This window comes from Triturus cristatus, chromosome 12 (assembly GCF_964204655.1).
Source record: "Triturus cristatus chromosome 12, aTriCri1.1, whole genome shotgun sequence".
Taxonomy (NCBI): domain Eukaryota; kingdom Metazoa; phylum Chordata; class Amphibia; order Caudata; family Salamandridae; genus Triturus; species Triturus cristatus.
In genome coordinates, this window is record NC_140595.1 from 22579671 (window position 1) to 22592028 (window position 12358).

Below are 12358 nucleotides of genomic sequence, written 5' to 3' on the forward strand. Positions count from 1 at the left end.
GGGGGAGGGGGTCAAACCATGGAAACTGCTTGCCTTGTCGCCCGCATTTATGTGATTTCACCGGAATGACCTGGTATAGAGAATTTTTTATCCAGTCGAAGAATTATTTTGATGTAGAGAGGGGAACATGGACACCTAATTCGGACTTAAACTAACTAAGGATACCTTTCCACTCCCCATAGTTTAATTTGGACCAGCAACAATGCTTCTGCATGGTCTATGGGGGAATACTTATGGAGGTGTGGGGGGAACAAAATAACAGGTATCAGGTCATGTTCTGACCAGGTTACTGGTACAGGTTGTGATACATGCAGAGTTGGGCTATTACTAAAATACAAGGTGAATAGTGTGCCATTTCTCATGAGTAGGGCCCCTAACCTTTTGTACAAGCTGTAAGGAGGCCAGAGCCTGAAGTACATTCTTGTGGAATCATAAAAATGAATGTTAAAGTCTCCCAACAAGGTGAAGTTTGCTTTATTCATAGCCAAACTGGCACTTACATCAGAGAGTGCCTTAAGCCAGGAATTGGGCAGTTGGACCGGGGGGCCTGTAAGATAAAGCTCCAGAAAAAGTGAAAGTCGGAGTAAGTGAGATTGCAAAAAAAGACTTCCACAATCCAGAAAAGCATACGTATACATACACCTATAACTTTAAATTTGTTTATTATAAATGATGGCAGTGCCTCCACCACCCTTATCTTTACAGTCTCTGACAGATAAGGTGGCCCCAAGAGCATGGCTTGCACAGGTGAATACAATTGTGCAGAGAAACTAGGCAAATATAGAGCACAATATAAAAACAGCTTTTAAAGAAAAAGGTCTTATGCTGTATATTAAGATAGTACATCCAGGATCTCTCGGTCAGCCTAAAAATGACACTCCAAGCTATGAAAATTGTTGACATTTTGACCCCAAATACAAGCAACCGAAGAGCGTGATCATCACGGTTTGGTCAGGGACAGTGTTGATGTAGCTACCCTTTTGATGCCGATAAATTCGAAATTTGATAGACCATGAATTTCTAGTGCTATGTTTAAGGGTTACTGGAGAGCTCAGTCCAAGGGCGGAAAAGCATCGCACAAAAATGGAAGGGACATTGCACACGTGGAAAGCTCAAAGGCCACTTGGACAGAGTTCGGGAAAACCATCTGACCGGGCACAGGGGAAAATTTGAGAAAGCCTCTTGATCAGCTAGTAAAAGGATTCCAATCTTAGAGGGGCTGGAGGAACCGAGAGCAGTGCTGAAACCAGTAGCCTAGCATGTTATGGGGGGGGGGGAGCAAAACCACATTACAGAGTTTGGACACGGCTCGTTGCTGATCCTAGAGTGGAAAGAGGCAACCCATTTGCAGATGTCCTGGAATTGAATGTTCAGGGCATGACCCAAGAGACAACCTCTGTGCAGCTTCCTGAGGAGCACTACTCTTGTGGAGCCTCAATGCAGAGCTCTACCTTAGGAGGGTTACAAAGAAAAAATTAAAATGTTGTCTTCTTGGAAACTGGCGCCCAGTCGTCAAAAAAGTTTATTTAAAGGGCTAACGCCAAGACAAAGCGGTGTATTGCTTCTTGTTCAGAGGGACCGGCTTTCCCTTCCAACTTTGTGATAGCTACCAACTACTCCAAACTCATCAATTACCCAAGGCATCAGCCCCTCCTCCCGTTATTGACTTTGGATGGAAAGACAAGAAAACACCAGCACAGCATGAACATGAACCTCAGGTACCATCTAAAACATGCATCACTTTCCGTCCATTCCTCCTTTGCGCCATTTGTAAAAAACAGAGGATACAAGGCTTCTTGAAATATACTTTTATTGCAGATTTTACAAAAATATGAGAAAATAAATTAACAAGAAATAAATTATTCCCCCTCCCTGGTTTTTTTTTTGTTTTTACTTTTTTCTCCTTAATCAAAACCACAGCCCCATAAATTGTCCTTTGTACAGGAATTGTTACCTGCAATTAGACAGACATTACAGAACCACATTTATACAGTTAGTGGGTAGAGATGAACGATAAACATTGGCCCTTTAATGCTGTATGGATGAGTAAACAAGTGACTGAACGGGCCCTATTGGATGAAAGCGGGTGGGCACTGCTCACCCACTTCATGAAACAACAGACATATCCTGCCCTTTTTAGGTGGAACAGAAGATGATAGCTGGAAACATCTCAACAAGACAAACAGGCTCTGGTGCTATAAGGCCGATGGGTTAAAAGGCTGAAAACCAAAGGTAGCAGGCAAGGTTCTTGGGCTCTGCAAAGGGCTGTCCCAGCCACCTCTTTTGAAACAATGAGTCATATTTAGTTACTGGAAATGCCGGAGAATCCTTCCCTAGACATTTTCAGGAACTGCCACAATTTTGCATGTGTTGACCACCTTGGTTGGCAAATTATAAATTGGAACTGGCTGAGCTATTTTCTTTTCTCTCCTAAGATTTAGCATAAGACACACATTTTTCACCTGATGAGATAAATCCATCATCGCTGGATGAACACTAAATCTAAAGATCATTAATTGATTTAATTTAGGGACTAGATCTTTAAAGAAATGAAAGCGATTTATCATTAATGATGGAAGCATTCCTTCTTCACACCACCTCCTCTAACCACAGACGGTATTGAATGTGCTTCACCAGTGAAAAGCCATTTGGTTCTCTGTGATCTTGTTGATCACAAACTCCAGCCCATCAAAAGTTTGTGGTTCAGTTTTTCCCCCCAACAGCATGTAACGGGGTCCACAGTGCATCTATAGGACACCGGAAGGCAGGGTGGTCTTTTTAATAGAATGAATGCTGGAGCTTCTGAACTAGAACATTTATCAAGCAGACTTTTGGGATAAATGAGTTCATCTCTTGATCTTGCTTGTTGGAACAAGAACTATTAAATCATATTTTGGAATAACTGAGGACTCCTTGAGATAAAAAAACCCCACAAAAAGAGCATTGAGTTTCAAGACAAGTAGTAAATATGCCCAAACCATAACCAATGGGGGAGGTATGCCATGCAGCGTTCAGCTACTGATATGCAAAAGGTGGTCCCTGCCTTCCAGATACATAATTACCATAATCGGTTTATCAAGTGGCGTAAGGAAACTTTTGAAATGAATGCTGCTAACAGGCAACCACGGGGATGCAAAGCCAGCCATTTAAAGTCTACGCATGCTGGCCATGGGCAGTGTGATCGGCCTATTTGCCCTTGAGCCACAGCCCATGGTCTCGATTTTAAGGTGGCGGGCTTGCTGCTCTGTCGAGACAGTGCACTGCTGAGGACTACAGGCCATTGGTCATGGTCGTTGGTGTCGCCACACACCCAATGACCTTCAATAACCTATCTGGTGCTGCATGGCTTGAGGAAGGGGAACAACAGACAGCAGACCTGCCAGAAACAGCCATGTTTATATTTTATTCCACAATTGCTTTCATGCCTCCCTAGACCAGGGGTAGCAAGGGTAGGGCTAGGGGTTGAGGTGACCCCAAGATTATATCAATGCAGTTGAGCTCTCGAAGGATCTAAAAAACTGAAACTGAATAAAACTCAATGGCAGAGGGTGAAAAAACGCATTCTTCGTATTAATTAAAAGATGGATCACTTTAAGGAGTTATATGTAAACATAAAATGAAAATATGACCCTAAGCATGTGCAAGGCGCAGTAGACAAAGACAGGACAAGGGCACTTATTTTGACTCCCTCTCCCCCCATCCCAATGGGGGTTGGACACAGAAACAATACGGCAGCCTCACAAACATGGCCCAGACCCTGATATCGCCATTCAACTCCTTCGCAATTTTAAAATTACAAATTTCTGCCCAGATTTAAGTGATACCTCGGCCCATACCAGAATCTATAAATGTTGTGTGCTGGTGGTTGTGTTGTTCACATGAAGAAAACATCTTTTGCAGGCGGCAGTTAAAAACAATTACAAAATGCTTGCATATGTGGAACACGTGGTGTTCGGTCATTTCCAAGGAAGTGGGCTATGCTCTTGAAGCTACATATCCAGTTGACTTAAAATAAAATAAAAAAAATATCCCATTTGTTTCATTTTACAATGCTGTGTTTTCCTGCACTTACAAACTTGTCACTTTTTGTCTACCCCATTGGTAGAAACCGAACACTGGGAGACCTCCTTTGTCAACAGAGAGGCCCATATCTTGCAGCGTTCACCTGCCAGTTCATACTTGTAAAAAAAATTGCTTTTTAAAATAACGCAATGTAAACATATTAAGCAGAATGCTATAAAGTATAACGACCATTACTTCCAAGGTGCCTTTTGAAAAGAGGGGCCCTCATTGGCAGAACATCGCCGGCTGAAGCCATGGGTCCCAAAGATCTCTGCCCAAATTGAGGACTTGTCCCATCCGAATGGATACACCAACCTATTACATGTAATCTATATCCGAAGTAGGACTTCTCAACGGCTTGCTATTTTTATGTTTTTCTATAATATGAGCTGTACTTTGGTGCAGCAATTTTTCCACCCATTTCATTCCTCTGCAAGGACATGTTATTCCTCACTTTAAAATAAGTTATATTGCTACTATAAATTACCCTTGAGGTCTCTGCAGAGATGCTTTCGAGATGACGTCTCCGTCACGAAAAAGCATTCCAATGGACACACACCAGAAAGAAAGACTCATTACCCAGTATTAAAAGATTCCAGTCTACCCATCAAAACCTTCTGGGAGTTTTGGTAGCAAAAACAGACATATGATGTGGTTTCAGGTCCACCAAAATCTACATGCGCACGAAGTTGGCGGTGCTTTGTCTTATTGCCATCACCAAATCATTTGGTAGATTTTTCCAACTCATTCTTCCCACTTGCAAAGAGAAACAAAAAGCAAACCGTAAACCAAATTTGTGGTTCCATAGCGCCTGAACCAGAAGCCAACCATTGCATACACTTTAACGCTTCCCACGCGGAGGAGGCACCAGGACCCGCTCTCTGCCTCAAGCCATCTGCAGAAGAATGGAATTCAAGTTGATTAGTGCAAAAAAGTGTCACCCATGCATGGAAATATGTTGTTCCGAACGTGTCCGGATCTGTTCACCAAGCAGAAGTTCTAACGGAGGCGGCGAGGGGGATAAGAGCCCGATTGCTGTGTTTAAGTGCAGGGATCTACCCACGACATGTGGCGGCTGGAAAGTGATCTGCATAGGAACTGAAATGTGCAGGGATTTCTCCGCTACCGAAGCACAAAACCCAACCCTGTTGAATAAACGGCTTCCTCCATGACCCACTTAAACTGATTTGTGTTTTTCGACTTAAATGACAGGAGCATCTGCTGCATTGGAGTTTTAGGCTGGTCTCGAAGGAAGGGATGACCGACCTGGAAATCTCAAGACGACAGATCTACTCGATTCAAAGACATCGGTTCACCTTTGGCCAGTGACCAGCATTCTCAACAGGCTGTGCCGTGTACAGGCTTCGGATTGTAATTCCCGGAGTGCTTATGACCGTGCACTGAGCTGATATTACTAACACCAACCAAGATTTCTTCGATCATGGCCAAAGGCTGGTGTTGTGCAGCCTCCGATAGAGTCTGCTAGGATTGGTCAGAGATTTAAACGGCAGAGGGATAGAAAGGGAGACGTTCAGTCATGGTTGGGACATTGGCTGTTCAGTCCATGATGCACAATAGTGCAAATAACACAGCACGTATGTCAACATGGCATGTGTAAGAGGAAAAGCTTTCAGTTACGCCTACTTGGTGATGGGAAATCTACCTATGCTAATGCTTCTTCTCATCCGGCAAAGTGGCACCATGCCGACTGTGCAGTTACCGCACAGTCTTAAATTTCACAGTTTCTCCTCTGGGCCTCACCAGCGCTTGGATACCACAAGGCAGCACTGCTCATCATGGAATTGCTTTTTTATGTTGGAGTGGGTCAATTCACTACTGAACCCTGCTGTTAGTTTTCTACAGCCGCTTCCTTGTTCCACAAACGTTTTTGCCACAGACCCATGTATGTCAGGGTCCACGGATCTGCAGCGACGCTAGTGGTGCAAGGATAGTGAGTCAAATAAATATTGCCCACGAAGCCCTAGTAAAAGGCTGAGCTGATTAACGTTTGTCCATTTGGCCGACCTCTTCCCCTCTTTTCTCAGCCCTGAAATCCACCTTACATCAAAGGGATAGAAATCTTTACTATCCCAGCAGAAGGTCTAATGCAAGGCTAAGCAACGCACCTCAGACACCATTTGCAATATCATCTTAATGATCAAGGCTGGAGCTGCAACCAGGAGTGCACCTTCAAAAACTCAGTTCCAGGCGCCAAACACAGACCTTTCAATAAACAGCCATCACTGGCTTTATCCATGTTATCCTTCCCTTAGCTCACCACAGAACTGACCTCCCGTTGTCACTGTGCCACCACTTATAGCCGTGCACCTCCAAAGCTGAAAACCTCAACCTGCTACACCAGGGACATCTAGTTTTCATGCCAAGATTAACTCCTTCTCAGATTAAGCTCAGTCAGAGCACATCCATTTTCCTTGATGGCTGTGCTTGCTTCAGTCAGTGTGCATCGCTTTGGGTCTGTGGATGCCGGAACCAGAGAACTTCAATAGATGTGCCACCATCTGTCTACAGAACTTCAACAGAATAGCCACCATCAGTCTAAAGAACTTCAGCCCCATGTCACAAACACACACACACACACGTTAACTTACAAAGCACCAGCTCCATCACACATGCCCGCTTCAAAGTGGGGATCTCTGGTTCCATCACGCGCATGCCACCTTTGACCTACAGAACTTCGACTCATCATACACACCCCACTTTAGACTTGCATATCTTTGGCTACATCACAGACACACATGCCATTTGTGACCGGTAGAACTTCAATTTCATCACAAGTGTCTCCTTAGACCTGAAGATGTTTAGTTTCTTTGCACAACTCAACTGATACGCATCTTTCACTGCTGGCAGCACAGTGGGCCGGACCAGGATACATTCTCTACAGAGGCAGTGCCACCAGTTTGAAAACGGTCACTGCGATACATTCCTTTCGAAACCCTTCATCTGCAGAATCCAATGAAAGGAAAACACTTATGTCCTCCCCAACAGCTTGGCCAATGCCCCCACGGCTATTTCAGCCCCAAAACCACAAAGAAGCGGTTCAGTCAATGCACCTCCTGTCCGACATGCAGATCACCTTCCACGTTGTAGTCGAAGGAGTCCCACACTGCACCTCATACAGACAAGAATCACTTTTACTCTTCCAAAACCATTGCTCATCCTTCCCCCTCAGCAAGCGGATGCTCCCTTGCCCTCTGCAGTCCTGGGAGCAGCCACTTTAGAAAGAAATAGCCCAGCACTGAAGCCATACAGGGGCCTCGTCACATGAGCCAGTCCTGACAAGGTCGCGGTCTTCACCTGCACCACCCACACCTGAAATTCCAGTGGTGGTAACTGTGATTGGTTGATTGTGAGCGACACAAAACTGTGCGGCATATGAAACGTGTTATTCTGTTTGAAGAACAGATAGAACAGTTCCATCGAAACCCCCGTTTTCCCCCCACTGTTCCTTCTCTCTAAAGTTTATGGCCTACGTTTTCCACTTCACATTTGATTTCTGTGTCCTCGGAGTAATTCTCCTCCGATACCCCATTGAGGTGTGATTTACCGGGCACTCTATCAGCACTGTCTGTAGAAGAGCTGGGTCGTGGCTGGGTAGAGATTGCGGTCCCAGCTCCGTTGCTATTGGCTTCCGATTTGCCCCCAAAATTGAAAAGTTTCCCTGGATTGAATGGCTTGGTGGGCGACTGGACCTTCTCTGTCGCTTCCTTTTTAGTCTCTGGTGATTTTAAAAACTTGAAACTCAAGAACCCCGGCAGCTTTGTCTCATTGCTGGTTGGAGACTGTGGTGACTTGACAGTTGTCACGCCACCTGCCGTGGAGGTGCCGCTGCCCGACAAGAACTTGCTCTGCAACGGTATGATCTGCTTCAGCTTCATCACATTGTTGCCTGCGAGCAGTGATGTGGGCCGCTTGGGTTTGTCCGAGCCATGGGACCCACCACCACTTCCTTTGGACTTAGAGTGGCTCTTTTCATGGGTCGGGCCAGGTCCTGGGCCATCGGCCTTCCCCTCGTCCCTGCTGGACTCCCGCTCTTTCCTCGCATGGTACTCCGCGTGTCGCTGGCGCTCTTCCTCTTCCCGCTTTCGCCGCTGTTGCTGCTGGTAATGGTGCTGCGCCTGCCGCTCATGTTTCTAGAGGGAGACCAGATTAAAATGGTGGTTAGACATAAATAACCCAAGATAAACCTCTCACCCCAAACATCCACCATACTTAGTGAGCTCCATTTGTACCTTCTTTTCGAGATATCACAGTGAATAGTAGACATTCAGACAACGTCAAAGACTTGAAGCTACTGCAAAGGCACTGTCCATCCTCCATGAATATACTCACCTAAACACCTGTCTTTCGAGATCGCAGACCTTGTTGATGAATCACTAGTGATGACAACCGTGCCTAAAGAAGCTCCGAACAAGCTATAGTGACCAGGCTCCAGGAGAAACTGTTGGCTGATCCACCTAATGACATTATTATCATGAATCTCCCCCGAGCCACCAGTTAGGGTAGTTCTTCGGCAGCTGTGGGAATACGGGGACGAAAACATGCCACTCCAAGACCCCCAGTGAGGATTCATATCAAGCAAGAAGACAGAAAGCAAGACAATGGAGAGGAACAACAGAGAGGACCTCGTTCTCAGTTTACATGAAGACCAAGGCGAAGCATTGACTCCACACGGGTTTACCTGAGCCACGATAGAGGAGACTAGAGCACTGTACATATAAACATAGCCAGATTCAGGAAACATTGTGCAGCTAAGGTACACTTTGCCATGTAACGCATGTTACCTTCTAGCAGAAATGGCTGATTTCGAATCAAACTCAGATTCTGCAGACAATTGGGCTCAAAGATGGAACTCACCACTTGGATGTTTTGCAAGTGTTGTGGATTTTATGCAGCCAGAAATGGAGGATCGGGTCGGGAACCTGGGTGCCCTAGGGGCTAGGCCAATAGAATTGTGGGGACACCCAGAAAGTCTAACTCTGTGGGCAGACACACTCATTCCCAATGGTTTTCGCACCCAGATCCTGTTGTCTTTAACTACTTTTAGAAACTCGTTAAATAGGCCCGTAGTGAAGACCAGTCCCTACCACTCTTCTCCAATCCACTTAGACTGTGTAAATGGAAAAGGGAATATTTCTTCCCCAGTACTGCAAAGCCTTTCATAGCATATGAATTAATTTTTTTTTACACATTGGTGTTTATTTTATGGAGGTTGCAGGTCTAGACCGGTGACTACTTATTAATAAATAATTTTTTTAATTAAAGTTTACACCCCACTTCTCACCCACTCGCTCCCTTTGAGCCCCGACTTAAGCTGGTCAGTAGGTTAAGAGTGTTTAGAGAGCCAATTAGGAGGCACTTTCCTTTCATTGAGTTTGTAGCCTTTTATTCTGCTTTCAGGCATAATTTAGCAATGGTGTTTTTTTGTTGTTGCATTATGGTCCATTTTCCTGATCCTTGTTCAGTGTTTATTGATGGTGCATGTTCTTGTGTGCCCCTTTCCCAGTTATTATGTTGGCCTTAACATCCTTTTTATCTTTCTCTGCATATGGTTTTTGAAAGGACTGCTGTGTGGAATGAATTGATGCTTCTCAACACTTTTTAATACTTTTAAAGTCATCTCGCTGCTTGAACCTCTTAACCACCAACGATTTTGTAGCTGGTGTGTATGCTGCTTAGCGTAATTTAACACAGTAGTAACTTTTTCAGAAGAAGCTTGGTGCATCTACTATGAGTGATTTGGTGTAAAAGTAAACAAATGCGCTTTTTGCTCTGGGTTCTGCTTTAAGCGTTCATTTGAATGTCTTTAATGCAAACACCGACATTTTAGAGCATCAAGGGCTTGAAGTCTTATTTTACTGATACTAGCAGCGTATAGCTCTTAAACAGGTCTGCTCTGTACTCTGCTTTACCACATGAGACCAAGGGGACCTTTACTCCTTTTGAGACTGCCGACACATCCTTCTCAATTGTTTGTTCTTATGCTCTTCAAAATAGGTCTAAATAAACATGCTGTACATTTTCTCTACTCCTACACAACAAAGGCCCACCCCACCTTTCATCTTTTGGCTGGTATTTATTTTTCATCAGCATTACTGAAAATCAAGTACTGTTCACATGCTTCATACCAGATGCCTTTCAACTTCATCTCCCGTTAGCGGTCCCAGCAGTATTTTTACATTGGTGCAACCGTCTGATCTATATGCATAGTTCAAGGTCATTGTCTTTCTTTTCTGATGCTGCCCGTATTCTGTTCTCTTCTGTATTTAGAAACCATGGTGCTCTTGGTTTCCTGGGGCAGATTATACTGATAAAATCACTAGCTAGATTGTTTTTGAATGTGCAGCCTTTACCTGAAGTGTGTGTATGCCAGCTTCTCAGCACGCCCGCTCCACCCCCCCACACTTCGCCCACAAACCTTTTGTAGTCATAATGTATGCCCATGCGTCCTCCCCATTATCTACCACACTCCAGAACATTACGGTGGTGCATTTTGCCACTAGGAATGGCAAGTAAATTGTTTTCCTTGTATTGCCATGTAGTGGGTAGAACTTGAAGGGGACCCCCAATAAGATTACCAGTACACATATACCAAGATTAAATCCTGTGATGCCTATATACCTCCTGTGCCTTATTCCAGTATATTGTAATCCTGGACAGGCCCACAAGATTACATACGGTTGTACCCGGTTTCCTGCAGTTCATTCAGCAGCAATCAGAGCACATATTAAAAAAGTATCCTCTATATAATGTATATAATAATTTATTCCCCTGGACCTCCTTGAGGACATTGTGGTGTTTTCTGAAGATCTGCTTCCATTGGTCTTATCTCGATCTAGTTCTTTTCCCACTTCCACTGGAAAAGGGATATGGCTAGAGTGTGAGCGGTGAGAGTTTTGAAGAAGTTCTCAAACGTTGGTGGCAATTTGTTTCCTTCCTTTCTAATTTGTTTTGTGAGTGATCCAGTGTCTCCCCTGCAGGTACTGGAACCTCTTTGCTCTGTGAAACCCACATTCTTGCCTAAATTGTTGGTGAAATTATTTTATGGCCGCACTAGCTGTCCTCAAGGCTAGGCGCAACTCGTATGGGAATGGCTTACCTTTGTGTTAACTTGGTAAACAAAGGTCTTCTGCTGAAGTTTGCTAATTTTGCTTGCCATCACCCAGACATTTAAGGTTCTATAGTAGAATGAATGTTTTACACACTTTCTCTCCTGCACAATGCTATTGTTCAGTAACCTCTTCGCCTGGTGCACATTTGTCTTGCACACCAGGCAACTTTTGGCTATACGTAAACAAAATCTTCTTGTGGACATAAGAGAGATTTGTGAACTTAACACCCCCCCACACACACCTATCATTTGTGGCTTTGTCACTCATAGTCTTGCTTCTTGTTGGATGGCTTACCTACCTATTTATTTGCTTGTGCCTCTCATAGAGCAAAGCCTCTTTACCATCCTTTTGATTGGATGACATGTTTTGTTCCACTGCTTTCATTCAAGAAACATTTTCGTTGTTTGTAGCACTCCAATCGTGCACATGCCTTCTAAATCCCTTCTTGTCTGTTGCTTCTACGACCCCAACCCCTTTCCAAACGCAACTTGTTTTCCCCATTCCCTTTCTGACTTTTCTTTTTAATATTTTACTTCCCCCTTGCTTCCTCCCCTGCTCCCACTTGCTTCCAACAACTGTCCCCCCCGCTTCCTGCTGTGGCTTACAAGCATTGGCATAGCCAATAGGTCTCGCCTTTGGGATCTTATAAGTGTTTAGCCATGCAACAGTTAATGTTGTTGCACCAAGGATATTGTGCTGCATAACTAAATACTTAGAAGGTCCCAAAAGCGAGACCTATTGGCTATGCCAATGCTTGTTTCTTTCTGTTTGCACTGTGCTTTGAAGTTGATTTGAGTTGACATGTTGGGCACTATGGAAACCACAAATCTATGAATACTTTTTATATTGTAGAAAGCAGCTCTAACAAGCCAGGATTGCAGAAGGGGTCCCTAACAACATGGGACTAACGAGCAGCTATGTATGTATAGAGAAGTCTGATGCCACGCTTCTGAGACTGCTTTAACGCTGTCTGGTGCCGATACATGCTCCCAATGTTGTTTCCCCCATACGATTTCATGAGTGGAACTTACCTTAAAAGCCTCTCTGCGTTTGTACTCTAGCTTCGCCATTTCTTCCGCTACCCACGCGGGGATATCTGGGATGGCGACATGGATGATGTACTTCAGAAGCATCGCGAAGTGCTGCGGCAACAAGAAAAACATAGA

The 12358-nt window shown here is 44.4% G+C and overlaps 1 protein-coding gene across 2 annotated transcripts in view; it reads right to left on the reverse strand.

The window, feature by feature from the left end:
• Positions 1-1906: 1906 nt before the first annotated feature.
• ANO8 (anoctamin 8) overlaps positions 1907-12358 on the reverse strand; it is a 104466-nt gene continuing 94014 nt past the window's right edge. For both annotated transcript variants that reach the window (XM_085639766.1, XM_085639765.1), the window contains 2 exons: positions 12224-12334; positions 1907-8213 (listed from right to left, as the gene is read on the reverse strand). In XM_085639766.1, coding sequence (XP_085495892.1) covers positions 7536-8213; positions 12224-12334 — 789 coding nt within the window. In that variant the 3' untranslated portion in view covers positions 1907-7535. The remainder of the gene's footprint in view (positions 8214-12223; positions 12335-12358) is intronic.